General features: G+C 39.7%; 1 protein-coding gene across 1 annotated transcript in view; it reads left to right on the top strand.

The window, feature by feature from the left end:
- Positions 1 to 7196: 7196 nt before the first annotated feature.
- Positions 7197 to 27795, top strand: part of APPBP2 (amyloid beta precursor protein binding protein 2) — a 60327-nt gene continuing 39728 nt past the window's right edge. Inside the window, exons 1-2 of the mRNA XM_004012425.6 lie at positions 7197 to 7642; positions 26066 to 26154. Coding sequence (XP_004012474.1) covers positions 7505 to 7642; positions 26066 to 26154 — 227 coding nt within the window. The 5' untranslated portion in view covers positions 7197 to 7504. The remainder of the gene's footprint in view (positions 7643 to 26065; positions 26155 to 27795) is intronic.

Below are 27795 nucleotides of genomic sequence, written 5' to 3' on the forward strand. Positions count from 1 at the left end.
ATATAATGGTCATCTGAATTAAATTCACCCATTCTCGTCCATTTTAGTTCACTGATTCCTTAAATGTCGATGTTTACACTTGGCATCTCCTGCTTGACCATGACCAATTTACCTTGATTCATGGACCTAACATTCCAGGTTCCTATGAAATATTGTTCTTTAGAGCATGGGATTTTATTTTCACCACCAGACACATCCACAACTGAGTGTCATTTCCGCTTTGGCCCAGCTGCTTCATTCATTCTGGAGCTATTAGCAATCGCCCTCCGCTCTTCCCCAGTAGCATATTGGACACCTTCCATCCCGGGGGGGCTCATCTTTTGGTGTCATATCTTTTGCCTTTTTATACTGTTCCTGGGGTTCTGGCGGCAAGAATACTGGAGTGGTTTGCCATTCCCTCCCCCAGTGGACCACATTTGGTCAGAACTCTCCACTATGACCCATCCATTTTGGATGGCTATGCACAGCATGGCTCATAGCTTCACCGAGTTATGCAAGGGCCACGACAAGGCAGTGATCCATGAAGGGTAGAATTACCATATGATCCAGCAATTCTACTTCTAGGTATACACCCAAAAGAATGGAAAACAATGACTCAAACAGATGTTTGTATACTCTGTTCATAGCATTATTCACAGTTGCCAAAATGTGAAAACAACCCAGATGTCTATGAACTAATGAATGGATAAACAAATGTGGTATATACATACAATTGAGTGTTATTTAACCTTAAAAAGGAACTGAATTCTGATACAAGCTACAACACGGATGAACCTTGAAAACATGCTAAATGAAATAAGCCAGACACAAAAGGACAAAAATTGTATGATTCTACCCATATGAGGGACCTAGAATATGTGAACTCATAGAGACAGAGAGCAGATTAGAAGTTACCAGGGGCTGAGGCGGAAATTGGGGGACTATTGTTTAATTGGTACAGAGTTTTTGAGAGGATGAAAAAGTTCTGGATGGATAATGTTGATGGTTGCAAAATAATCTTACTGTACTTATTGCCAACACATTGTACATTGAAAATGGTTAAAATAGTAAGTTTAATGTTTTGTATGTTTCACAACATTTTTTAAAAGGAAAAATTAACTATTTTAAAGTGTATGCTTTTCACAGTATGAGTTTAAAGGAAGTAAAGTTTTGGAAGCAGTGAACTCTGTGTTTTTCCCCTCCAAAAGAGAAGTAGGAAGACCTATTCATTTATTAATACAATTACTGAATGCTCACCTTCTGTCTGCAGTAGACTTGGTATCTGAAACACACAATTTTGTCTAGTCCTCAAGAAGCTTACAGGCCTTCTGGGGAGATGGCATCCACACACGGTATAATTAAATTGTAACGTATCATTATAAGGGATGTTACATGGCAGTTTATAATTGTGATCTTTCAGTTTTCCTTTTCTCTTGAATTATACGTTCTTCTTCTCTTTTGATATACTCTTTTTACTCTCTCATACTTAACTATCTTTGAAAATTATCAGGTTTTTCCCCCAGTCTTGAAACCTATCCCAGTCTGCCTGTGTATATTATAGAAACCTCATCCTTAAAAAATTCAAAACTGGACCCAAACTCTCAGTATATTGTTAAGCTCAGTAGATGATCTCACCACATATTTTGTCTTCTGAGTTAAAAATCTGTATCATTTGTATATTTGGACTAAACAGTTTGGTGGGGAGTTGGATGTGGCTGGAATGCACTTGGGTAGGCTAATACCCCTATCAGATGGCTACATGAGGTGGTTACACGACTGTATCACTTTGCATATAGTTTACTCTGTTCCTGTTTTCTATCTCATTGAAAAAGTTTCAAACTGTTTACTGTTCCAGATAAAGAACCATAACTCTGTTTCAAAATTCTGCATGTATTTTAAGCATTCTGATAATTAGAAAATTTCCTAGAAATTGGAGGTATAGTGTCAAGGTGAAATGAACTCACCTATGATTGCTCAAGTAACTCTGTGTGTTATTATCCTATGAACTTCACTGCAACTGAAAATGCTTTAATTGACCTGTTTTAGAACTTTTATGTAACTATTACATCCAAAACCAACTCATTATCTCCTTACTACTCTTATAACATCCCAAGGAAACTCTATCACAGTGTTTCTCACATTTTATTGTGATTATGGATTAGATGTCTGTCTTTTCAAAACTGACCCTTAAACATTTATTCTGTACTGGACCAGCATTAGCAGCAAAATACAAAACCACTCAGACCCTCTATGCTGATTCTCTACTTCCTTTCTTTTTACATTTAATTTTTTTAAAAAAATAATTACATTGATTCATTTTTAATTGAAGAATAATTGCTTTACAATATTGGATAGGTTTCTGCCAAACATCAACATGTGATTCTCTACTTCTGATTGTCAGGGTAAGTAGGTAGACTTCGTGCAGGGTAGGTTTTAAGGGGGCTTCCTCAAAATAAGGACTGGCAAGTGATAGGTTATACTTGCTATTGCTCTTAGGATCAATATTAATGAAGACAGTAGAGAACAAGATTGGGGGAGCATCCTAGCAAGTAGCAGTTTGGATTAATTTTGGAGACAAGAAGCCACATGTAGCAAGCAGGATGAATTTAAAGAGGTCCAGGCAAGATGGATTGTAACCATGAACATGTACAGAAAAAAGCTTTTGAATATTCTGCAGATATGGTAATGGTACTAAAAGATGAGAACAGGGCAGAATTTCCCACCTGCATTGTGTCCCCAAGTGATAGAACTTGTTGGAAAGCCTTGCTCTGTTCTTCGGTGGTTGCAAGTTACAGGATCCAGTCATTCTGCCTCTGTGATGTGTGGTGCCATAGGTGTGTCTTGATGACTACTTATGAGGACCATGTGTTGGCCTGTGGTTGATGGGTGTTGACTATGTGGATTTAGACTTGAAGGTCTCTGGAAAAGCCTCTACAAATTTAGCACAAGAGTCATTATCTCAGGCTTCCCTGGTGGTCGAGTGATTAAGAATTCCCCTGCCAGTGCAGAGGACACAGGTGCAATCCCTGGTCCGGGAAGATACCACACGCCACAGAGCAGTTAAGCCCATGTGGCACAACTACGTAGCCAGTGCTCTAGAGCCCACGAGCCACAACTACTGGACGTGCAAACCTAGAGCAGTGCTCCGCAATGAGAAGCGAGGCAACAAGGAGCCCGCACTCCGCAACTGGAGATTGCCTCTGCTCGCCGCAACCAGAAAAGGCCTGCATGCCGCAACGAAGACCCAGTGCAGCCAAAAAGAAAATAATCTTTAAAAAAATAAAAGGAAAAAAATCCTTCTCTTCATTCTGATACCTATGGTTAGGTGGTTCACTCTTATAGGTAGTATAGCATAGCCATTGAAAATTAAGAAAATTGTCCAACACAGGATATGAATTGTCTCATTCTTCTGAATGAATTCATATGTTTAGTAGTCCTGAGAGGGAATAGGTTGATTATGGAGTCTATTCAGTGATGGGTTTCTGGGAACTGTAGGGGATTGGAATGGGGTATTCCAGTAACCTGCTGTGGCAACCACTACAACTTTAGTGATATAAATGAAGAACCATCTTATCATGTTTTTGTGGGTCAGGATTTCAGAGCAGAGCAAGGATACTTGCCTCACTTAGCTTACTGATGCTTGGACCCTCATCTGGAAAGACTGGAAAGGCTGTTCAGTTCAGTCGCTCAGTCGAGTCCGACTCTTTGCAACACCATGAATCGCAGCACGCCAGGCTTCCCTGTCCATCATCAACTGCCGGAGTCCATCCAAACTCATGTCCAGTTTGTCGGTGATGCCATCCAACCATCTCATCCTCTGTTGTCCCCTTCTCCTCCTGCCCTCAATCTTTCCCAGCATCAGGGTCTTTTCTAATGAGTCAGCTCTCCACATCAGGTGGCCAAAGTATTGCAGTTTCAGCTTCAACATCAGTCCTTCCAATAAACATTCAGGACTGATCTCCTTTAGGATGGACTGGTTGGATCTCCTTGCAGTCCAAGGGACTCTCAAGAGTCTTCTCCATCACCACAGTTCAAAAGCATCAATTCTTTGGCACTCAGCTTTCTTTATAGTCCAACTCTCACATCCATATATGACTACAGGAAAACCATAGCCTTGACTAGACGGACCTTTGTTGGCAAAGTAATGTCTCTGCTTTTTAACATGCTGTCTAGGTTGGTCATAACTTTCCTTCCAAGGAGCAAGCATGTTTTAATTTCATGGCTGCAATCACCATCCGCAGTGATTTTGGAGCCCAGAAAAATAAAATCTGACACTGTTTCCATTGTTTCCCCATCTATTTCCCATGAAGTGATGGGACCAGATGCCATGATCTTCGTTTTCTGAATGTTGAGCTTTAAGCCAAGTTTTTCACTCTCTTCTCTCACTTTCATCAAGAGGCTCTTTAGTTCTTCTTCACTTTCTGCCATAAGGGTGGTGTCATCTGCATTTCTGAGGTTACTTTTATTTCTCCCGGAAATCTTGATTCCAGCTTGTGCTTCTTCCAGCCCAGCGTTTCTCATGATGTACTCTGCATATAAGTTAAATAAGCAAGGTGACAATATACAGCCTTGACATACTCCTTTTCCTATTTGGAACCAGTCTGTTGTTCCATGTCCAGTTTTAACTGTTGCTTCCTGACCTGCATACAGGTTTCTCAAGAGGCAGGACAAGTGGTCTGGTATTCCCATCTCTTTCAGAATTTTCCACAGGAAAGGCTGAGGGTAACTGAAATGTCTTGGTGGTGGTGGTTTAGTTGCTCAGCTGTGTCGGACTTTTGCAACCCCGTGGATGGTAGCCGACCAGGCTCTTCTGTCCATGGGAATCTCCAATCAAGAATACTGGAGTGGGTTGCCATTTCCATCTCCAGGGGATCTTCCTGACCCAGGAATCGAGTCCAGGTCTCCTCCACTGCAGGCAGATTCTTTACCAGCTGAGCTATGAGGGAAGCCCAACTCATGTCTTAGGATTGAGAAATCATGGGGAGGTTTCTTCACAGAAACACCTGATACCTGAGCAGGGATGACTCAAAGGCTGCATTCAGCTGGGACTGTTGACCAGGAATGCTTACATGTTGCCTCTCCATGTGGCTTGGGCTTACTCAGAGCACAGTTGCCTCAGAGTAGTTCATCTTTTTACAAGCTGGCTCAGGAATCCAGGAGTATTCCAGAGAAGAAGGTAGACTCTGTGTGGCTTTTTCTGGCTTAGCATCATTTCTGCTGTACTCCATTTGTTGAAGCAGACATAAGTCAACCAGATTCAAGAGCAAGGTACTTAGACGCCCCCTCCAACATCTCAATGCAGGGAGACATTCCAAGTTAAAAAGGGTTATGAGTCTTCTCTAGCAGTCCAGTAGTTAAGATTTTGGGCTTCCAACACAGAGGGCGTGGGTTCAACCCCTGTTTGGGGAACTAAGAGTCCACATTCTGCAGGGCTCAGCCAAAGAAGAAAGAAAAAGTTACAATGTGTATTTCCTCTTGGAATTCTCAGGATTTTTGGACCAAGTTCATTTCATATAGTTCTGTACAGTGGAAGGCTTTCTGCCAAATTTGAGGCTACCAGTAGTCAAGGCAAAGGCCCTTGTCCACCCAAATGTATAGGTGGCCAAGACAGCTTAGCAGGCCTCCTCTGTCTTCCATCCTTCTGTAGCCAGGAGTGCATGATTCAAGATCTTCTTCTGGCTCTGCTGGTCATAGATGATTACTGTCTTCTTGCTGACACACAAATCTGATTCTTTTACTACCTTACACTCTTTTAAGGATTCCCTATCATCTCTAAGATAAAGTCCAAGGTCATCAGCATCACATTAGCACCTTCATGATCTGACCTTGACCACTGAAAACTCAGATGCTATGCTATCATCCAAAATATGAAAGGCAGCATTTATATAATTATTGAGTTCAAATACCAGCTCTGCTGGGACTCATTAATTTTCTAGAGTACAACTGAAAGCCTTTCTTCCTTCAATTGAGGGCAGACTGCAACAAAAATGGCCTAGTTTTCAACTTTCTCCTCTGTTCAGCCAGTTCACAAGGGCCTGCAAATGGATTCCAATTCTGGAATTAGCACCTTAAGGTAAGGATTGGTTGTTTATATGAAATTAAAATAACTGAGTATTTGCATTCTTTTACTTGCCAATTCTGGTAACCCTATGTTAAGGCCAACCACAGCTTTCCCTGGTTTATTGATTATCGAGTAAATACTGGTATAGACTGAGAAGAGGACTGAGTGTTTGTTTCCTTCTTTCTTACCAAACTATTTAACCTTTTAACACTGACATACCCGGGTGAACTGGAAGAGCCACTTCCAATTCTTTTAGCTCTAAATGTCAGCACATTATTATCATCGTTGTTTTCAGGTTTTACATTGCTATAGCATGACTATGAGACCGACAGTGTCACTAATTACAATTTCCTTAAACTAGAGCAGCAAGATGTTGCATGAAGTTCTTGAAATCTAAGACACGGGAAATTAAGTTACATAAGTAGCAGATGTTCAGGCTGAGGATGGAAGAGAGCTGTAACAAGAACTCTCAATTATTTCTCCCCTGAGGCTGCGACTAGAACTAAGGGAGAAAGTTGAAATCTTCCTTTCTGTTTTACCAGGAAGTCATATCACGGCCACCACTTAGCCCTTTTTCTCTCACCACTATTTGTAATTTCATAATCAGGCTAACCGCCCCACCAGATTTTTCTAAAGTGGTTTTTTTTTGTTTTCTGTGTGTGTGTGTGTGTGTTTTTTCCGGTAAATTTCATCAGGAAAAAGAAACAGTAAAGTTCAAGCAGTGCGATGGTTACACAACGCAAGTCTCCCTTTCATCCTAGTTCTAGGCCGAAGGTTCCTAACTCGATTTAGGAACCGGAGCCGAAGGGACTGTTTCCAGAGCCATGTGAATTCCCTGAAGGCGCGATCTTCAGTGGACTGACAAATTGTGCATCCAAACTTTCGCCTGCACCTCGAAAGGGTCCTGAGAACTCCCGAACAAGGACTGGCTGAAAGGAGAGACGAAGCTGGAGACTCGGCAGCAGCTGGTAAAACCTGTCATAACTCGTCCCAGCGAAAAACAGTTCCCCCTCAACCACCCAGCCCCGGCCCCCATGGAAAAACTCTGTTCCCCGTGGGCGGGATCACCGCTCTTTCCTTCCCGAGTCTCTTGCCTGCCGCATTCCTGCCCTCCGGCGCGTCGGCGTGCGCTGACGTCATGACGCCGCGCGCGCGCAGTCCCGCCCCTGCAGAGCTCGGCGCTGGGACGGAGCCCGGGGTGCTCGCAGACCCGGAATGTGAGGCCTCGGCGCTGCTGGCCCCGTTTCTCTGGCGAGCTTTCCCCCGCGGGCCTGCGCCCGCCGCCCGCAGCTCAGCCGGGAGGAGTCAGGGCGGCTGCGCCCTTCTGCCGTGTGCCCGCGTGGCCGCCGCCGCCGCCGCCGCCCCTCGGAATCCTCCGGGGCCGCTGAGGAGTTCGCTACGGAGGGAGGCGGGGGCCTTCGGGAGGAGGAGGCGGAGGAGGCGGAGGAGGCGGAGGGAAGGAAGATGGCGGCCGTGGAGCTCGAGTGGATCCCAGAGACTCTCTATAACACCGCCATCTCCGCTGTGGTGGATAACTACATCCGCTCTCGCCGCGACATCCGCTCCTTGCCGGAGAACATCCAGTTCGACGTGTACTACAAGGTACGGGCCGTGGGCCCGCTCTTCCCGCCGCAGCCCCTGGGGCCGCACCCCCTTCCACGTCCGCGAACCCCCGCGTTTAACCCCTCACCCCTCATAGTGGGATCGGCGCCCCGAGACCTCTGGGGCGGTGCCGGGCTGTCCGGTGTAGAAACGCTCCATCTGCTATCTTCCTTGTCTCAAGCTCTCGGCCTTGATGGATGGGATATCTCTTCGCAGTGAGACTCCTCCCCCGCCCCCCGCCCGCTTTTGGTGTTCCCTCGTCCCTCGGGGCCCCTTTGGGGTAGGCCTGTTTTGCGTGGACTTCCTCTATTGCGCCCTTGTCCCACTCAGCCCTTGCCTTCCAGCCTGTGACTTCGGGAATATTTTCTGCCCTCTCTTCCCCAATTAAGTGTCAGCATCAGCTGGACTTTTTTTTTTTTTTTTTTGCTCTTTCCCCCTCCTTTCTGCCTTCTTTCTCCTCTCGCCTCCCTCCTTTGCAAGTATTTTTCTTTTCTTGCTTCGTGTCACCTTTCTCGTCGGTCATTGGGAGGAAGTTGGGGAATTATTGGAAGTAATGATGTGCCTTATTTGCGTATCCTTTGAACCTGTGGTTTTTGTTTATGTTGATCCTTGCGGTTGAATAGGCGGTTTTATTAATACGGGAATGGTGATAAACTACCTGAAAAGAAGAACGTCTTTCTTAAAAAAAAAAAAAAAAACAAAGAACACTTTAGAATTTAAATCGTGTTCATGTAGTTGAAAGTTGTAATCTTGCAGCATTCCTAAATCGCTCCCCCTCAAAAATCTGAACAAAGTCTCCAAGTTCAGTCTCCAAGGAGGTTCAAGGGTAAGCGTCTTTAGACGTGGACAGTCTTGCAGTGTTTAGAGAGGGAGGAGAACTTTATGGACTCGGAGCCTCCCTTTTCGTCTCCCCCTACATTTGAATGTGAACAGTGGCCTTATTATTCAGTCCTCTTTGCCTTGAATCGGCGTGGATATCTCCTCGTCTCCAGTAGCCACCCATGCAGAATTTGATCAGAAGTAAAAGTATGATTTATATTTTAGATCTAAACACTTCCTCTTGATTTGTAAGTTGGCTGGAACATTGTAAACTAAGATTTAACAGATGTGTATGTTCTTACATGTATATGGTGTTTTACGGCAGTTGTTTCACTGGGAAGATTGCCCGCTTTCTCCACCCCAGAATATTTTTTCAGAAAGCTGCTGACTTGCTACATTCTGTCTGCTAAATCCAGCTGCTTTACACCAGTTTAACAATTTTTACCCCCTAGACATTTGGAGAATATTCATTTTGGTCATTAATATTATTTTGGGGGGGGGGGGCAGTGGTTAAGGAAAAATCTGCCTTTATTCCAGATCCCTTTGATACATTTACTTTTGTGTGTGTCTAAGGAAGTTTTGTGTATTTAAAATGTATTCCTCACAGGAAGGATGAGTCAAGAGTTCTTTCTCAGCTTGGGAAACTGCAACTTTGTGTGTATGTTGTAACCTTTTACACTTTTTAGAGAAAATCATTGGAAATTTAATCAAAGTACATTCAGTAGTTGAATTTCTTCAAAGTACTAGGATATCTTTCTAGTAACTTTCATTTCTAATTGAAGCTTTTCATTTGAGCATTATTAATAGTGACTGAACAGATGGTGCTTGTTGCCACATTTTGTGTTTCACATAGTCCGCAGAGTTTTAATATGGCGTCTTTTGGGTGCACTTTTTATTCCTTAATAGTTGTCTGCCTGTTGGAAATGTGGAAAGGAAGGTATTTAACATATGCCTGAAAGTGTAAGTGCTCTTACACAGTGATTTTAAGTCTCACAATTAAACTAAATTAGGGTATTAACCTGTTTTATAGGTGGGAAAGTGAAGTAATTTAGTCAAGGTCTCATATCCAGTATGGAGAAGGCAGTGGCACCCCATTCCAGTACTCTTGCCTGGAAAATCCCATGGACAGAGGAGCCTGGTAGGCTGCAGTCCATGGGGTCGCTACAGATCGGACACAACTGAGCAACTTCACTTTCCCTTTTCACTTTCATGCATTGGAGGAGGAAATGGCAACCCACTCCAGTGTTCTTGCCTGGAGAATCCCAGGGACGGGGGAGCCTGGTGGGCTGCCGTCTATGGGGTCACAAAGAGTCGGACACGACTGAAGCGACTTAGCAGCAGCAGCAGCATACCCAGTATTCTGATTACCTTGCTTTCTTGCTTACTGTTGACTGTTTCCAGTTTTCTCCAGTTTCCAGTTTTCTCCAGTTTATAGTTTCCAAGGAGAACCCATAATCAGATCCCTCCAGTTGCCCCAACTTCCATCAATAGGCATAGTCACAGACAAAATTATAGTGTTTGTGCATCAAACACTACTGTGCATCAGTAGCTTCAGGTGCAGCTTTAGAAAATGGGGTTTTGGAATAAATAGGAGATGAAGAAGCAGGTGTGCTGACTGCTCCTAAGAAGGGAAGAGAAAGGGATGATCTATAGAAGGGTAAAATGTGAAAGCTGCTGTTAAAGTTTAAGGATGGAAGATGTTAAAATGTACTTCTTGTCTGAGTGACAGACACCAAAACAGAATGAGGGGTTGAATGTACAAGTGAGGCAGGAAATAAATTATGGAGCAGAGACCCTGAATAGAGACATTAATTGAGTGAACTTTGCCCCTTCTTTGACCATCCATAAATTAAGGTACCAGTCTTTCATTGGAGTTAGAGAAAAGACTACTTCCTCTAAGATCAGATGGAAAGATGGAAAGACATAAAGTGTAAACATAAGTAAGCTTGCGAAGAGTGGTTGTAAGGAATTAGGATAAGATCGCTTGCTGGCAGTAAGGGACAGGAATGGCGGCTTTTATGTAGAAAGGCTAAACAGAAGTTGGAATGGCTGCTAAGGTGTATAGAAAGGGTTGCTCACTAAACATATGTTTTTTAAAAAATTGACAGAAGGTATAGATGGTTCAGTAAAACAGTACTGAATAATGTCTCTGACTCAGAATGATGTTTCGCTAAGGGTACTCAATGATTTGGGAACAGAGGTAGATAAAGTGAATAGAAAGAATTGTGAAATTATATACCAAGTGAAAGCAAACAGTGAAGGGCTGGGTCCCTCAAAGAGTGAAGTTTGTGATCTTTTTATTGTAACTGCTGAATGGTCTGTTTTGTATCCTATTCCAGTGACAGGATTTGCCATAGAGTTAAATTTTGACCAGGTGAATTTATCTCAGTAATGTGTTTTATGTTTTCAGTCTTTAACTTAGTAATTTGGGGGGTTTAAAAATTATTATTGTAAGTCTCCTGCTAAAAACCATATGAATGAATTCCTGACTTAGTATTAGAATTGTATTTTTTCTTCCTTTTTTGTGTTTATTTCTATTCTTAGTTATGTTCACTCTCAACTAATATTCTCATAATCTTTTTAAATTGGCTGGTAACAAATGGAAAAAAAATTTCTTGCAGCATATTTGACAACCAAAGAGTTAATGTTTTTTCACATTAGAAAGCTCTTCAGACTAATAAATTGAGAACAGGAAATTCTCCAGTGATCCACTGGTTGGGATTCTGCCCTTTCACAGTCAAGAATCCAGGTTTGATCCCTGGTTGGGGAATCTCCAAGCCCTATGGTGTGGCCAAAAATAAATATACAAATAGCAAAACCTTTTGTGGAAGTGGGGCATAAAAGAACATAAATAGGCAGCCATACCCTGTATATGGATGGAAAGGTCATATGTTATAAATTTGTCAGCTCATGTCAGTTTAGGCTTTGAATTTATTGCAAGTTGAATCAGAATCTCAGGATTTTACTAAGTGTAGGAAACTTATTAAATATGATGCTTACATGGAGGAATTAATTACCTGAGAATAAATGAGCCAAGGAAAATTTTAAGTGTACAACATTCAGGATAGTCAAGTATGTTAGAAGACCATATATATTTTAAAACAATATAGTATTGGCAAAAGAAGAGCAAAGAAGGAAATTAATTTCTAGGACATAGTAGACAGTCTACGTGGAAGCTAAAGCATATTTAAGAATTTGTTTATATACTAAAGTTATAGGGCAATGCTGTATTTAAACAGTTGGGAGGAAGTTGGTTATCGGGGGGGAGTGTTGGACCTCTACTTAACATTTTACACCAAAATGAATTCCAAGCAAATTAAAGATTTAAATATGGCAAATGATATCTTAAAAGCATCAAAATAAATTACTGGGTCAGTATCTTACAGTGGGGAATGACTGAAATTCTTCTTTAAAGAAATTATTTTTAAAGTAATTAACAAATTTAAAAAGTGTCAAATGTTACAAAAATGAGTAATGTAAAATGTGAAGTCCTCTGTTATTCATCTTGCCAACGCTGTAATACTGTCCTGGCTTAGCGAAGGCTTCTCTAAGCATGAAACCAAAACCCAGGATGAAAAAAAGAAATGGATTCTGTTGAATACATTAGAAATTGGGGGGAGGGGGGATTGAAAGCACATTTTTTAAAAAAGACTATGCAAATGACCATACCTAGACAGCATATTAAAAAGCAGAGACATTACTTTGCCAACAGAGGTCCATCTAGTGAAAGCTATGGTTTTTCAAGTAGTCATGTTTGGATATGAGAGTTGGACTATAAAGAAAGCTGAGTGCCAAAGAATTGATGCTTTTGAACTGTGGTGCTGGAGAAGACTCTTGAGAGTCCCTTGGACTGCAAGGAGATCCAGCTAGTCCATCCTAAAGGAGATCAGTCCTGAATATTCATTGGAAGAACTGATGCTGAAGCTGAAACTCCAATACTTTGGCCACCTGATGCGAAGAACTGACTCATTTGAAAAGACCCTGATGCTGAGAAAGATTGAAGGCAGGAGGAGAAGGGGATGACAGAGGATGAGATGGTTGGATGGTATCACCGACTCAATGGACACGGGTTTGAGCAAGCTCCAGGAGTTGGTGGATGGGACAGGGAGCCCTGGGGTGCTGCAGTCCATGGGATCGCAAAGAATCAGACATTGAGCAACTGAACTGAACTGAATTGATGCAAATGACGTTTGTCAGGTAAGAGATGAATTTCCTAATACAGAAAGATCTAATGTTCATTAGTATATAAAGTACAACCAACTGATTTCCAGAAGACCTGAAGAGCTAGCTCACAGAACATGAAACTGTGAATGGCTAATAAACATCAAATGAAATGCAAATTAAAGTGCAGTGTCAAGCCAAGTCAATCATGAGGAAGAAATCTGGAGAACTTACACCATCGAATATGGAGCTGTAACAGATAGGATAATATGGGAATGCCATATTAATAGACAAAAAGCCCAGTGGAGGAGTTCAGTCCATTAACAGACTGACATGTGTACTGTCACCTGGTCTGTCGTAAAGGTGACACAGTGGTACAGTGGGGAAAGGAAGATCAAGTAGTGTTGGTTAGTTGGATATCCATGTAGAGGGGGAAGGATCATGATCTTACCTTATATCATACACAGTTACCATTTTCGGTGGATTGCTGATCTAAATGTACAAAGCCGTTTTTTAGGAAAAAGTTTTCACTGTGTCAGCAAAAATATATTAAATAGGATACAAAAAATGAGCTAAATGTAGAGGTAATTTGGTATATTGGCCTATTTTAAGATTAAGAACATCTGTTTATTAAAGATAGCATTAAAAGAGTGAAAAGCGAAGCCACAGAGTGGGAGAAAATATTTGCAGCACATATTATCTCATAAAAGATTAATCCTGCATCTAAAAAACTAGAAATAAAAGAAGAAATAGCTAATTTTTTTAAAATGAGAAAACAATTTCAATAGACATCCAAAAAGACATTCAAAGGTCCAGTGAAACATTTTGGAAAGATGCTCAACCTCATTTTGTCTTCAGGGAAATTGCTGTTCTACTATACTCCCTTCAGAATGACTAAAATGAAAAAGAAGTGTTGGTAAGGATGTGGAGCAATCAGAACTCTCTTAAACTGTTAGTGGAAGTGTTAATTGATACACCATTTTGGAAAACTCACATTATCTGCTGTAAAGAGTGTGTGTGTGTGTGTAATTCCTCCTCACGATTATAACAGTAATGTGTGTGTGTAACTCCTCCTCACGATTATAACAGTAATGTTCATGCAACACTATTCATAATAACCAAAAAAATGGAAACTATCCCAATAGCCATCAATAGGAGAATTATAAATTGTGAAATAGTCATGTAGAGGAATATTTTACAATGAAAATGAATGAACTGCAGTTGCGAAACCATATGGATATCTCACAGGTGACATTAAGTGAAAGAAATCAGCAAAGGAGTATATACCAGAGGCTCCCAAACTTTCTCCCTTCACAGAACCTTCAGGTCAGAAGAAATACCTGACAGCTCTGTTAATTAAATAGTTAGATATAAAAAACTGAATAATACTTATGTCCTAACAACACAAGAACCATTAAAAAAATGAATAAAAATTGAAAGTATTTTACTCCATTCTTAAATAAGCACGATTACTCACTACTGAAATGTATGTGTCAGACACTGTACAACTACTCAGATCTTGAAATTGAATTGGAAACTACCATTCTTATTTTCTGTTACATGAGTTTTGCACGTTCGTTTTATCATAACAACCACTGAAAATGCTGCTACACAAAGATAAGATGTCATTGAAAGGAATATAGCAGTCTAGTATTTGGCATGGTTTAATGTAAATGTTGAATATTGTACCTTTCAAATTTAAAATATCCTGCAGTGCCCCGGGGCATTTTGGTGCAGCTTGGAAAATGTGGATATATAGTGTGTGATTCCGTTTACATAAGGTTCAAAAACAGGCTTAAAAAATTTTAAAGTGTTTTAAGTCTGGAGAGGTTGCCCTTGGCAGATGGTGACAGTGCAGGGGCATGAAGGGAGATGTCTGGGATTCTGATAGCGCTCGGTTTCATTAATGTCATCTGCATGTTGGTATCTGGGCATGTTCACTTTGTGAAAATTTATTGAACTTTGCATTCTTTTTCTTTTTAAAATTATGTGTTTTTATTGAAGTATAGTTGATGTACAATGTTATATGTGTTACAGGTATACAATATAGTGATTCACAATTTTCCAAGGTTGTACTCCATTTATATTACTGTAAAATATTGGCTGTGTTCCCTGTGTTGTACAGTATGTTCCTGTAGCTTATTTTCTACGTAATAGTTTGTACTTCTTAGAGCTTTACATTTTAAATATAAGTTGTGCACTCATCTGTGTACATGTCATATTTCAGTAAAAAGGTTTAAAAATTACTATTCCTCTTCACTTGCCAGATTATCATGGTTTAATGATTCAAATAACTCTTATCCTTTAATCTACAATACCATGAAATTTTCCTATAGGAATGCTTGTTGACTATACAGGAAATTCTGTTCAGGAATGTTAAGTACAGTATTGTTTATGGTGGCAAAAATTGAAAACAACTGTTTGCTCATCCATCAGGAATGGAATATTGTACTTCATTTAGAAAGAATGAGGATGCTGGATATATTGGTGTAAAGAGTACACGGGGAGGGTAAAAGCTTGTCACAAAGTAGTATGAATAACAATCATGTTTGTTGTTTTTAAATGAGCGAATATATGTGTACATTTGAGTACGGGTTGAAAAAAAACCTAGAGGAACACAAAATTTCAGTAGTATTTATTCAAGGGAAAGAATTGTAGTTGTTTTTAACTTTGTACATATATTCTCTCTATATTTTTATACTAGAATTTTTGTATTTTGTTGTGTAAAAGAAGTAAAATTGAATTTTTAAGAATAAGCTATCTGTCACATGAAGTTGTACTAAGAGGGGAATAGCCTAAAAGCCGATACTCTAAATATTAGTGTGACTAAGAAGTCAGATGGCACAGCAAAGAATCTGCCTGCTATGCAGGAGACCTGGGTTTGATCCTTGGGTCTTCTGTTTTCAGGGGCTTCCCTGATGGCTCAGGTGGTGAAGAATCTGCCTGCAGTGTGGGAGACCCAGGTTCAAGCCCTGGGTCAGGAAGATCGATCCCCTGGAGAGGGGAATGGCAACCCACTCCACTATTCTTGCCTTGAGAATTCCATGGACAGAGAAGCCTGGTGGGCTGCAGTCTATGGGTTTGCAAAGAGTCGGACACGACTGAGCGACTAAACACTTTCACTTAAGAAGTAGGTCAAGGTGATTGGTTTAAAAGAAAAATAAGTCAACTAATTAAGTAGTTAATTGACCACATTAATCACTAGTTAGCCACATCAAGAAATGTGAGAGAAAGCTCCCATTCTCAAAACTAGGAATGAGAAAGTAAAAATAACCATGGATACAATAGAAAGGGGGGAAATAGTCTTTTAAGTTGTAGCATAGCTTGTATGCATGCATGCTAAGTTGCTTCAGTTGTGTCTGATTCTATGCAACCCAGTGGACTGTAGCCCACCAGGGTCTTCTGTCCATTGGATTCTCCAGGCAAGAATGCTGGAGTGGGTTGCCATTTCTTCTTACAGAGGATCTTTCTGACTGAAATGTGTGTTTCTAGGAAAGTAGAAATAACAAAGAGAAGTTGATAGACTAAAACCATAAAAGAAGTTAAATTATATTTTCCCCTTTGTCCACATGCCTCTTCCCACAGCAGACAAAACTCCCACATTATTAAACTATCTTGGGTATAGTCAAAGAATAGTTGATACTTTTGATAGTTTTTTAAAGATCTATATTTGTCTGTGCTGACTCTTTGTTGCTGATTGTAGGACTTCTCTAGTTGCAGGGAGTAGGTGGCTTCTCTTGTTGCAGAGCACTGGCTCTAGGGTGCTTATGCGTGTGAGCTAAGTTGCTTCAGTTGTGTCTGACTCTACATAACCTATGAACTGTAGTCTGTCAGGCTCCTCTGTCCATGGAACTCTCCAGGCAGGAATACTGGAGTGGGTTGCCATGCCCTCCTCTGAGGGATCTTTCTGACCCAGGCATCGAACCAGAGTATCTTGCATCCCCTGTATTGGCATGCAGGTTCTTTACTGCCAAGCCACCAGGGAAGCCCTGGTTTTCTGTTTTATAAGTTCCTTTCTATGTTTTCTAATTAAAAAAAAAAAAAAGCATCTATGCAATTCTGCTGCAATCAAAGGAAACAATATTTGTTTCTATTTTTTGGCTGCATGGTATATGGGATCTTAGTTCCCTGAGTTCCCTGATCAGGGATTAAACCCTTGCCCTGCAGTGAAAGGGAGGAGTCTTAACCACTGAATCACCTCAGAAGTCCCCAAAACAAATGTTTTAAAGTTGGCTATCTAGAATACAGAATGCGGTTTGTTGTTTTTAGGGTTTTTTCCCCTAATTAAAAAAAAAAATTACAGTGTAGTTAATTTACAGTGTTTCAGGTGCAGGGAACGACGTCTCATATAGAGACAGAATGTTTTCTTACAGCCATGGACTGTAGCCCACCAGGCTGCTCTGTCCGTGGGATTCTCCAAGCAAGAATACTGAAGTGGGTTGCCATTTCCCGACCTAGGGATTGAACCTGGGTCTCCCACATTGCAGGCAGATTCCTTACCATCTGAACCACCAGGGAAGCCCCTCTTAAAACCATACTGTCTTCTTTCTACTGCCTCATGGATACACTCCTGATTTTCACCAAGGTTGGTAGTGATGCTTTAAGAAGAGACGTCCAGAAACTTCTTACCTACATACAGAGATCTCTGATACCTATTTGGTTATATATGACTGGTTATCATTGTTGGCTAGATTTTTCATCTAACTAGACTTTTGGGGCTTCCCTCATAGCCCAGTTGGTAAAGAATCTACCTGCAGTGCAGGAGACCCTGGTTCGATTCCTGGGTTGGGAAGATCCTCTGGAGAAGGGATAGGCTACCTACTCCAGGATTCTTGGGCTTCCCTTGTGGCTTAGCTAGTAAAGAATCCGCCTGCAATGCGGGAGACCTGGGTTCAGTCCGTGGGTTGGGAAGATAACCCTGGAGAAGGGAAAGGCTATTCACTCGAGTATTTTGGCCTGGAGAAATCCATGGTCTGTATATTCCATGGGGTCCCAAAGAGTTGGACACGACTGAGCGACTTCTCTTTCACTTTTCACTTTCATGCACTGGAGAAGGAAATGGCAACCCACTCCAGTGTTCTTGCCTGGAGAATCCCAGGGACGGGGGAGCCTGGTGGGCTGCCTGTTATGGGGTCTCACAGAGTTGGACACGACTAAAGCGACTTAGCAGCAGCAGAGCGACCTTCACTTTGACTCTCAGACTTTTGTCTTGACTTTCCATTTGTATCACGATAGCATCTTCCACCATTAACACAATCATATTATCTTGAAAATGTTCCATTGACCCGCCAAGTGAGAGAATTAGAGAATCTGGGTTCTAGACAAAAGTTCATTCTTATAATGATTGAGGAAAAAACTCTTTAATTTCTCCTTTAATGGATGGTGAATCTAGTATCATATATGTGGACAGGGTATTTAAAGTTAGGAATGGGTTACGTTCCCATTTTGAGAGTTAGCTATTTCTTGTACTTTAAATAATGTGAATATGTCTACTTAGCTTACTTATCAGTAGACAAAACACTTTGTCCTGCAAGATGCAAATAATCATATGTTGTTCAGTTTTTTTTTTGTTTTTAAGTATAATGGAACCAGTGAGTGTGGAGCAGCTGAGAAATGAAAATGTCACAAAAGCAATAATGAATTTGTTTACTTGGCTGCATCAGGTCTTAGTTGCAGCACGTGGGATTTTCATTGCATCCTGTGGAATCTTTCGTTGAGCTTCATGGACTCAGTGGCTGTAGCTCATGGACTTAGTTGCTCTGAGGCATGTTGGATCTTAGTTCCCTGACGGGGAATCGAACCCACCTCATCTGTATTGTAAGGTGGATTCTTAACCCCTGGATCACCAGGGAAATCCCAGAAGAAGTAAGAAATTTAAATGTTGGTTTACCTCCAGAAGAAAGCATTTCTTTTAAAATTAAATGTGCATTATGTTAAGATACTTCTTTAGTACTTGCTTTAATCCATGAATGTATAATCTGAGATCACAGTGCACTCAGGCAACAGGGAAAGGACATCACATGTAACATACAGTGCAATATGAAAATAGAAGAAAGAGATTTAAATTATATTCCAAAGTGAATTTATCTAGAACTACATTTCAGATGAACTTTGAGATTAGAGAACAAGAATAAATGTATTTTACGTGTGTTAAACAAAACAAAATATTGCTGCTTTTATTTATCTTAGAGGTAAAGGATATACTTGTTTAGCAGTAATGGATGCATTATTTTTAGAAAATGTTTTATTATGGCAAAATTAAACACAAAAGTAGATGGGATAGAATAATGGATCTCCATGTGTCCATTGCTGAGCTTCAGCAGTTACTAATTCTTGGCTAGTCTTACTGCTGAATCCATTTTCTACAATCCCCTTTCATATAGTATTTGGAAACACATCATTTAATTTCATCTGTAAATATCTTAGTAATCATCATACTATTATAACACCAAAGAAAAATTAATAATAATTCTTTATTAAATTGCCAGTCATTCAAATTTTCAGTTTTTAAATGTCAAATATGTGTATAGTTTTACAGTTTGTTTGTTTGGATCAGAATCCAGATAAGATCTGTGCCTTGGCTGTTGGCTGATATATTTCTTAAGGCTCTGTTGGTCTGTAGATTCCCTATCCATCTGTTTTCTTATCTTTGCAACTTATTTGTTGAAGAGACAGGATCCGTTTTCCTATAGACTACAGAGTTTCCTTTGGTTCCGAGATTCCAGTGATAAACCTTTAAAACATTTTCATCATCCCTTGTAGGTGTTTCAGCCTTTTTGCTTGTGAATACTTCATAGGTTTCACTGGTTTCAGACCAGCTTTTAAAGCCAAGTTCAGGATTTGGGGGCTGTAGATTATCTAGGTAGTATGAATTTGGACTGCATACTTAAAAATGTCCTAGGCTGGAGGTTTTAGTTTTTTACAGCGGACTTTGCCAGGGCTGTGGGAGATGTTCTAGACTTTTATTCCTGGATTTAGTGAGTCAGTTCAGTGCCAGATTCCTTTGCTTAAAAGGATCTGCTGCCTTTAATCCTTCCTATCTATTTGGTCATTGCACTCTGGTCCACAATCACTTGGAGCTATAAAACTGTTCTGTTTTTCTCTTCAGCTGTTTTTGAGTTCATGTCTCCTTAATTTGGGGGAGCTATGAAGTTTCTGCTCTTAATTTCAAACTCGGCTATTTATCCCCAAGTTGTTTTGTGAAATTTTATCCAGCATTACTCTGTTTGAAAAGAGTCTGCAAAGTTTTTATCTGTTTGTCGGTGCTGTCTGCCATATTGCCAGAAGCTTGACTCCTATTCCTTATCAAACCTCTCCCAAAGTGCTTTCTTCATTGGTCTGGGTATTTTATTTGTGTTCCTAAAACACTGCCTGTCTCGGTTGTATAATCTGAACATCATTTATTTTCCTGCCTTGACAGCCTCTGAATTTTTTGAAATCACAGTTCTTTTTTTTTTTTTAATTTTAAAATTTCTGGCCACGCCATGTGACGCATGGGATGTGGGAACTAAGACATGTGGAATCTTAGTTCCCCAGCTAGGAATCGAGCCCACACTTCCCGCACCCCCTGCAGTGGAAGTGCAGTCTTAATCACTGGATCACCAGGGAAGTCCCTGAACTCACAAAACAGTTCTCACTGTCTTTGTATTCCAGTGGTGATCATAGTCACCACTATATTCTCCAAACCTAGGACAATCTGCCTTACACAAATGTTCGTGATATTTATTAAGTTAATTTTTAAAAGTAGAATGTTCCTAGCTATAATAATCTTGATTTTGATATGAAAATTACAAAGGTTAAACAAGTTCAGTAAGCTGAGAGTTTAATACAATGAATACACCAGGTACTTGGTAAAAGATCAGATGTCAAATTAGGGAACACCTATTTTTGTCTATAAATTTAAGCAGCTATTACAATTTGTTCTTGATTTTTACATTCAGATACTGGCACCTTATGTTCTTCACTGTAGTTTATTGAGTTTGCATTCAGATTTGTTCTCAGAGTTTATTGTATGGGCATGGTGTGTCGGTACAGTAGAGGACAGGACAGGGGAACCTAGTAGATGTCGCTTTAAGATGCTTACAGTCTGATTGAGGAGACAGTAAATAACTGTCAAATCAGGGTTTTTCCCTTAATGTCAGATTCATCAGATGAATTTGGGCAATTTCAATAAAAAATTATAGAATAGCAGTATTGAATACTTTATTCTCTAAATGATAAGCTCCAGAGGTAGAGGGTATGTTTTAATTTTTTTGTTTGTTTCCTGTAAGGTTCTGAGTTCTACCCAGAGTAGATTGCTACCAGTTTGGATTTTGCATTCAGATAATATTGAATATATGTCTATTCCTAGGCATTGTATTGGGCATTGAGAATATAGTGGTGAAAGTGGTCAGTGTAGACTGTAATGGAATGACATGTTTAACAAATTATCACTTAAGTGAATGTGTGTATGCATGCCTTGGTGCACCTGTGGAAGAAAAACACATGTTATAACAGGGAACAGAACTTAGTTTGGGGAGTCCAGGGAAGGTCTCTGAAAAAGTGAGGTGTTAGCTGAGACCAATAGGATGGTTACAGATTAACCAAATGAGGAATCGTCGCATCAGTGTCTCATGTGCAGGCAGCAGGTTTGTGTACAAAGTCAGGAGGTGGAATAGAACTAAAAGGTTATTGTGGCAGAAATGTGTAGGGGATCAGGGAGAAAGAATGGTGAAAGATGAGGTTTGAAAGCTAGTAGGAGTTAGATGACTTTTAGAGACTCGTAGACCACATTAACAATTTTGGATTACGTACACATTGAAGGTGCATGCTTTTAAACAGTAATGGCATGAAATGATTCACTTTTTCAAAAGTTCATTCTACCTGCTATGTGGACGTTGACTAGAGGAGAACAAGAATGATAATGGAAAGACTCAGTCCAGTTCAGTCGCTCAGTCATGTTTGACTCTTTGCAACCCCATGGACTGCAGCACGCCAGGCTTTCCAGTCCACCAATCCCGGAGCTTGCTCAAACTCGTGTCCATTGAGTTGGTGATGCCATCCAACTGTCTCGTCCTCTGTCGTCCCCTCCTCCTGCCTTCAGTCTTTCCCAGCATCAGGGTCTTTTCCAGTGAGTCAGGTCTTCACATCAGGTGGCCAAAGAACTGGAGCTTCAGCATCAGCCCTTCCAATGAATATTCAGGACTGATTTCCCTCAGGATTGACTGGTTTGATGGAAAGACTAGTTTTATGAAACATTTGCGGTAATCTGGTAAAATATGTGAAATATAAATCCTGTACCATAGATGCTCATGGGTTATTGGATTGTTGCACCCTGCCTTCTCTCTTATTTCCTTCCGCTTGGTGCTTCTACCATAAGCGCAATATCAGCAGTTCTTCGGTGACTGAAAGAGAGGGGTAATTGTTCCAAACATGAGTGAGATGCATGAGTTGCAGAGAGTATGTGTGGGTGGGTGTGTTTGTGACTTCATAGTTATTCTTAGACCATAGTTTTGGGCTGTTTCTTTTATGTCTTTTTCTAAACTTTTCTGAAGTTTTTGTTGTTGGGAATTAGCCTATTTTGTTTCCTAATTTGATATTAACACTAATCTGTTCACTCAGCCTGGTAATTTTGGATTGGCTGAGAAAGCAGATATGTCAGTTCAGAATGTCTTGGGCTAAGGAAGGCTTTCATCTCCATCTTTATCTTCCAAAGAGTTCTCTGGGTTTGAGGCTGTCTTGCGTTACCCTTGCAATAGCTGCCCTCAGTTTTTATAGAAAAAATGTTTAGTGTCTGAAAGCCCTTGCTTCTGACACATCACCAGGAGTTTCACCTCTTTATGTATTCAAGATATTAAATCCTATATAAGTGTTCCTAATATTTTACCTTTGTTATATTTTAAATTTTTGTTTACAGTATTTTATATTCATGGACATTTTCGGTGTTTATGAAATCACATATCTCTTCTTTATGACTTTGCCTGTAGTATATACTGCTTTTAGAAGGGCAGTATTACAAGGTTTTTAACATGAATGTTACTTAATTGTTTAATATTAATATTTAGAACTTTGATAAGACTAGGATTTATTATTATCAGGAGGTACCTTACTTTGTTTCTACATTTTTATGCATTCTTTATTAACTGTTTTTTTCTTCTAATGATTTTAAAATGCTCCCTTTATCAAATGTTAAGTTTTTATGTATACTAAGATCTGCTTTTGAACTCTGCATTTTGTTCCATTGATTGGTCCATCTTCATACTTGTACAGTATTGTTTTAGTTGTATTTTTATTGTCTGTTTTCATATCTGTTGGGAGATAGTTTACATCTAAAAAACAAACTTGTTCTTTTTATTTTCTTTAAGGTATCAGTAGCTAAAAGTAGTTGCTAGTCCTTTAATAACCTCCTTACTCAGTGGGTGCAGAATTTAATAATGAAACATATTATGTAATAATGAACTAAAATAAGTCAAATTTTAAAATATCTGATGTAAGAATCATTATCAAAGAACCTAGAGCTTCAGTTTTGTTTCTTCTTAGCTCTACTCTATAAGATATATGAATCTATGAAGGGATTAATCTTCTATTATTTCTTTTAAAATTGTTTAAATTGCTTGTTTGATACTCTTTCTTACCTCCTGATATAATAATACCTTTGAGAAGTATTATAGTGTAAGTTATGAAGAACATGGATGTAAAGACAGACTGCCTGGAGCCAGATTGTCACCCTACTTCTTCTTAATTGTATGATTTTGAGCAAGTTATTTAACTTTATATGCCTCAGTTTCCTTATCTGTGGAAGGACAGAATGAGTTGCTTAGGAAAAGTGCTTAGAACAGTACCTGGCACAGTAAATGCTGTTTATTTTGGATTGGTAGTCAAAAGTCCTGTTCATATAATTTATAAATTTGCATTTTGGGGGAGAAGCCTGATAAGGTGTGTTTTTTTAACTGAAGTATAGGTGCTGTGCACGAAAAGATGATTGGATGATTTGAAACAGTTAAATCACTCACTATTCTTTACACCCAATTTAAATGTAGACCCATTTGTAGCTAGAAAAAGTGAACTGCTGAGAGATTTAAAAAAAAAAGCTTGTGTTTATTAATAGGCATAGTTTTAATATACTTAAAATGGTAACTAAGCTTACATCTTTCCTTCAAACCCCATTTGTTAGGAAATTTTCAGTATTAAAGGGATATTGAGTTATAGAACATATAGTTTAATTGTTTTATTTGACTAGTGAATACAGGCAAAAAAGTGGTATAACTTTCATTTCTTACATTTTACAAAAGAAATTCTAAGCATTAAGTTTACTAATGGCTTATTTTGATAAGAAACTAAAGGTTTTTTTGCTCCTAAACTCTTTTTGAAGTATGTATATGTATGTATTTTGTTAACTGCATTTATTTTTCTGTCCCAAATCAGAAATTTATCATACTGGTAAGTCCCAAAATAGGGGTTTGATTATAAATTCTCAGCTTTATTTTTCCTGAGTTTTTCCTTTGTTAGTTAATAGTGAAGATGTATGTGATGGTAGTGAGTTTTATCATAGGCATTCCCAGAAGCTCTTTTATTATTTATTTTTACCATAGAAAATGTAATCATCTCCAAAAATAGCAAATCTTTTCTCATGAAGGTTTATGCTTAATATGAGTTCCCAACTACTGTGTGAAGGTAACATTTCTGCTTCCCCTTCCTGAGCATGTGGAAGGTGGTTCTTACCCTCTCTCCCCCCACAGCAGTCATCACGGATGGTTCACAGAAGTCTTTGGGGCAGGAAGAGGGGACTTGTGTGCTGTGATGAGTCTTGGTTGTTTTACGTGGCCTTCTCCTGGGGAACATGGGCTCTGGAGCATGTAGGCTCAGTAGTTGTGGTGTGGGCTTAGTTGCCCTGCGGCAGGTGGGATCTTGGTTCCCTGACGAGGGTTCGAACCTCATCCCCAACATTGGAAGGAGGATTCCAACCACTGGACCACCAGGGAAGTCCCTGCAAAATGGTCATTGTTACATGGTAGTCCTATGCTGCTGCTAAGTCGCTTCAGTCGTGTCCGACTCTGTGCGACCCCATAGACGGCAGCCCATCAGGCTCCCCCATCCCTGGGATTCTCCAGGCAAGAACACTGGAGTGGGTTGCCATTTCCTTCTCCAGTGCATGAAAGTGAAGAGTGAAAGAGCGACCCCATGGACTGCAGCCTACCGGGCTGCTCTGTCCATGGGATTTTCCAGGCAAGAGTACTGGAGTGGGGTGCCATTGCCTTCTCCGTGGTAGTCCTATATCTACCTAATATGACCTGGCAGCCTTCCCTAGTGGCTCAGACAGTAAAGAGTCTGCCTGCAAGGCAGGAGACCAGGGCTTGATCCCTGGGTTGGAAAGATCCCCTGAAGAGGGAATGGCAACCCACTCCAGTATTCTTGCCTGGAAATTCCCATGGATGGGGGAGCCTGGTGGGCCCCAGTCTGTGGAGTTGCAAAGAGTCAGACACGTCTGAGGGACTAACACATACACACCCCATACATCCCCACACCAACACACACACACTCTCCACCTCCATCATGACTAGTGATTTATCCCTGAGTTTGTAGTATGTTTTCCCTGTGCAAAGTTAACTAGCCTATTTGGCAAATGAATTCAGGAGTATGTCCTCTTTCTGAAACCCATGTTTTTGTCAAATGAGCTAAGTGTTAAGTGCTCATAATGTAAAAAGTGAGTTGATGGAGCAAAATCTCTGCCTTCCATAAGGCGCTGTATAGCAAATAAAAATTGAGTAACATATGGTGAAGTTGAGGCACGGGAAAGAGGGGCAGTAGTATTTTTTTAACTGTGTGTATGTATGATTTGGGATAAACATTTAAGACATTTATTTAAACACTGTTTTAAATGGAAGTTTTAGAAAGTCAGGCAAAAGGAATGAATGAGTGACATGATTAGAAGTTGTGCCTTACTAGATTGCTTTAGGCGTGATGTACTGTGAGTCTGCTTGTGAAGTTTCGTGCCCAGTACTGATCTGAGAGTCTTGTGTTCTGAAGAGCCTTTAATGGGGCACAGTGCCTAGTTCTGGCTTCAGAACATTATCTTTGCTATTATTTTGATAATTTTACTTTATCCAGTTTTAAAGAAAAAAGTTTCTTGACTATAACTGTTTTAATGTTTAATAGATAATTACAATATATAGCACTTATTGTTGCTTAGTATTTACCAGATACTCTTTTATAAATATTAATATCTAGCTATTTTATATGACTGTTAAAATGTTTTATGTGAATTACAGAGGTGTGTTAATTTGGCATTACATTTCTCATAGCATAAGCATCTTTTCTGGTATTACTGTGTAATTGTAACTTTGAGCAGTATTCATAATTCATGAAATATTAAGTCCATGAAATTACATTCATAAGTATCATTAAAGCAGAAATTGGCATTAAATTTTATTCAGTGATTTATTTTTTATTTGTTTTTAATTTCAGCTATACCAACAGGGACGCTTGTGTCAACTGGGCAGTGAATTTTGTGAATTGGAAGTTTTTGGTAAAGTATTGAGAGCTTTGGATAAAAGGTAAATTCATTTCATAACAATTATGGTGAACTATACTATACATATTCTGAATTTTACCATTGTGATCATTTTTTAAGATTACAATTCAGTAGCTTTAAGTGCATTCATTTTGTTTTGAAACCATCAATATCACCCTTGCTTTCTGTGTTCAAAAAGCAAAGAATGAATTCATCTTCCATGTTCTGGCTATTATGTGGTAGGAGTTAAATGTAGGTGTAGGTGACATGGCCTTTGATTGTTCTTGCTGTTATTCTTCCCTAAATTTAAGTGCCATTTCTTTTTCCTAACCTACATTTCTAGGAAGATAAGAATATAGTTTTACAAAATACTCTCTAATCTCTAGTATGAACACTGGCAAGTTGTTTCATTTGTTCAAAAAATTAAGTAAATACTTGTTAGAATCCCTGTATGTGTCAGATATTGTTTTAGATGTTGGGGTTACAGCAGGGAGTAAGTTCCTCAAGGTCTCTTCCTCATGGGGTTTGTATTTTAGAAAAGGATGATACAGTAATCAACAAGTAAATCACATGATTTCACTGTTCAGGAATGCCTTGGGAATGGGGCCTGTGTACTTAGCCTAACAGAAATTTCTTGGTTAGTTGATTAATTAAAATTAATCTGTAGAAAAATAACAGATGAGAACTTCATTTTGGGACAAGAAGGCTATAGGAAAACTTTCCTAAAAAATTCTTTAAGAAGAGGTTAGTTTTCTGGGATTTGAATTTCTATATGCAGTTCTAAAGATGGCCATTGTAAAGATTTAGTGGACTACCTCTCTTTCATCTCTCAGGTTATCTTTCACCAAGTCCAAATCCCTTGGTAAGTGTTTAATGTATTTGTGAAACTAAAAGCATGTAGTTTGACTTTTCCTCCCCTTTATCCAAAGCAGTGACTTGGTTATTTACAGTTTTGTTTAAAACAGTTTTTTTATTGAGATGATTCACATACCATAAACTCACCATTTTGAATTGTACAGTTCAGTGGTTTTTAGTATTTTCACAAGTTTTTGCAGCTATCACCACTGTCTAATTCTGGAACATTTCCATCATCCCAAAAAGAAACCTGGTACCCATTAACAGTCACTCTCTGTTTCCCCTTAGCCCTAGTCCCTGGCCTACCCATAATCTACTTTCTGTCTCTGGATGTATGTATTCTAGACATGTCATTTAAATGGAATCATATAATATATGCTCTTTTGTGACTGAGTTCCACTTAAAATGTTTTCGAGATTCATTCGTGGTTGTTGTTTCAGTACTTCATTCCTTTTTATGAATAATTTTCCATCATATGGATAGACTATGTTGTGGTTATTTAGTCATCTGTTGATGAGCATTTGGGTTGTTTCTACTCTTTGGCTATTATGAATAATGCTGCTGTTAAGTGCTCACGGACAAGACTTTGTGTGGACATAACGTTCTGTAGTGTGCATATGTAACTAGGTTGAGTAACCCCTGAATTGTTTTCCGTGGCAGCTGCGCCATTTTATGTCCCTGCTACCATGTATGAGGGCTTCCCAGGTGGCGCTAGTGGTAAAGAACCCACCTGCCAATGCAAGAGAGCCAAGTTTGATCCCTGGGTCAGGAAGATCCCCTGGAGGAAGGCATGGCAACCCACTCCAGTATTCTTGTCTGGAGAATCCCA

The sequence above is a fragment of the Ovis aries genome, chromosome 11 (assembly GCF_016772045.2).
Source record: "Ovis aries strain OAR_USU_Benz2616 breed Rambouillet chromosome 11, ARS-UI_Ramb_v3.0, whole genome shotgun sequence".
NCBI classification, from domain to species: domain Eukaryota; kingdom Metazoa; phylum Chordata; class Mammalia; order Artiodactyla; family Bovidae; genus Ovis; species Ovis aries.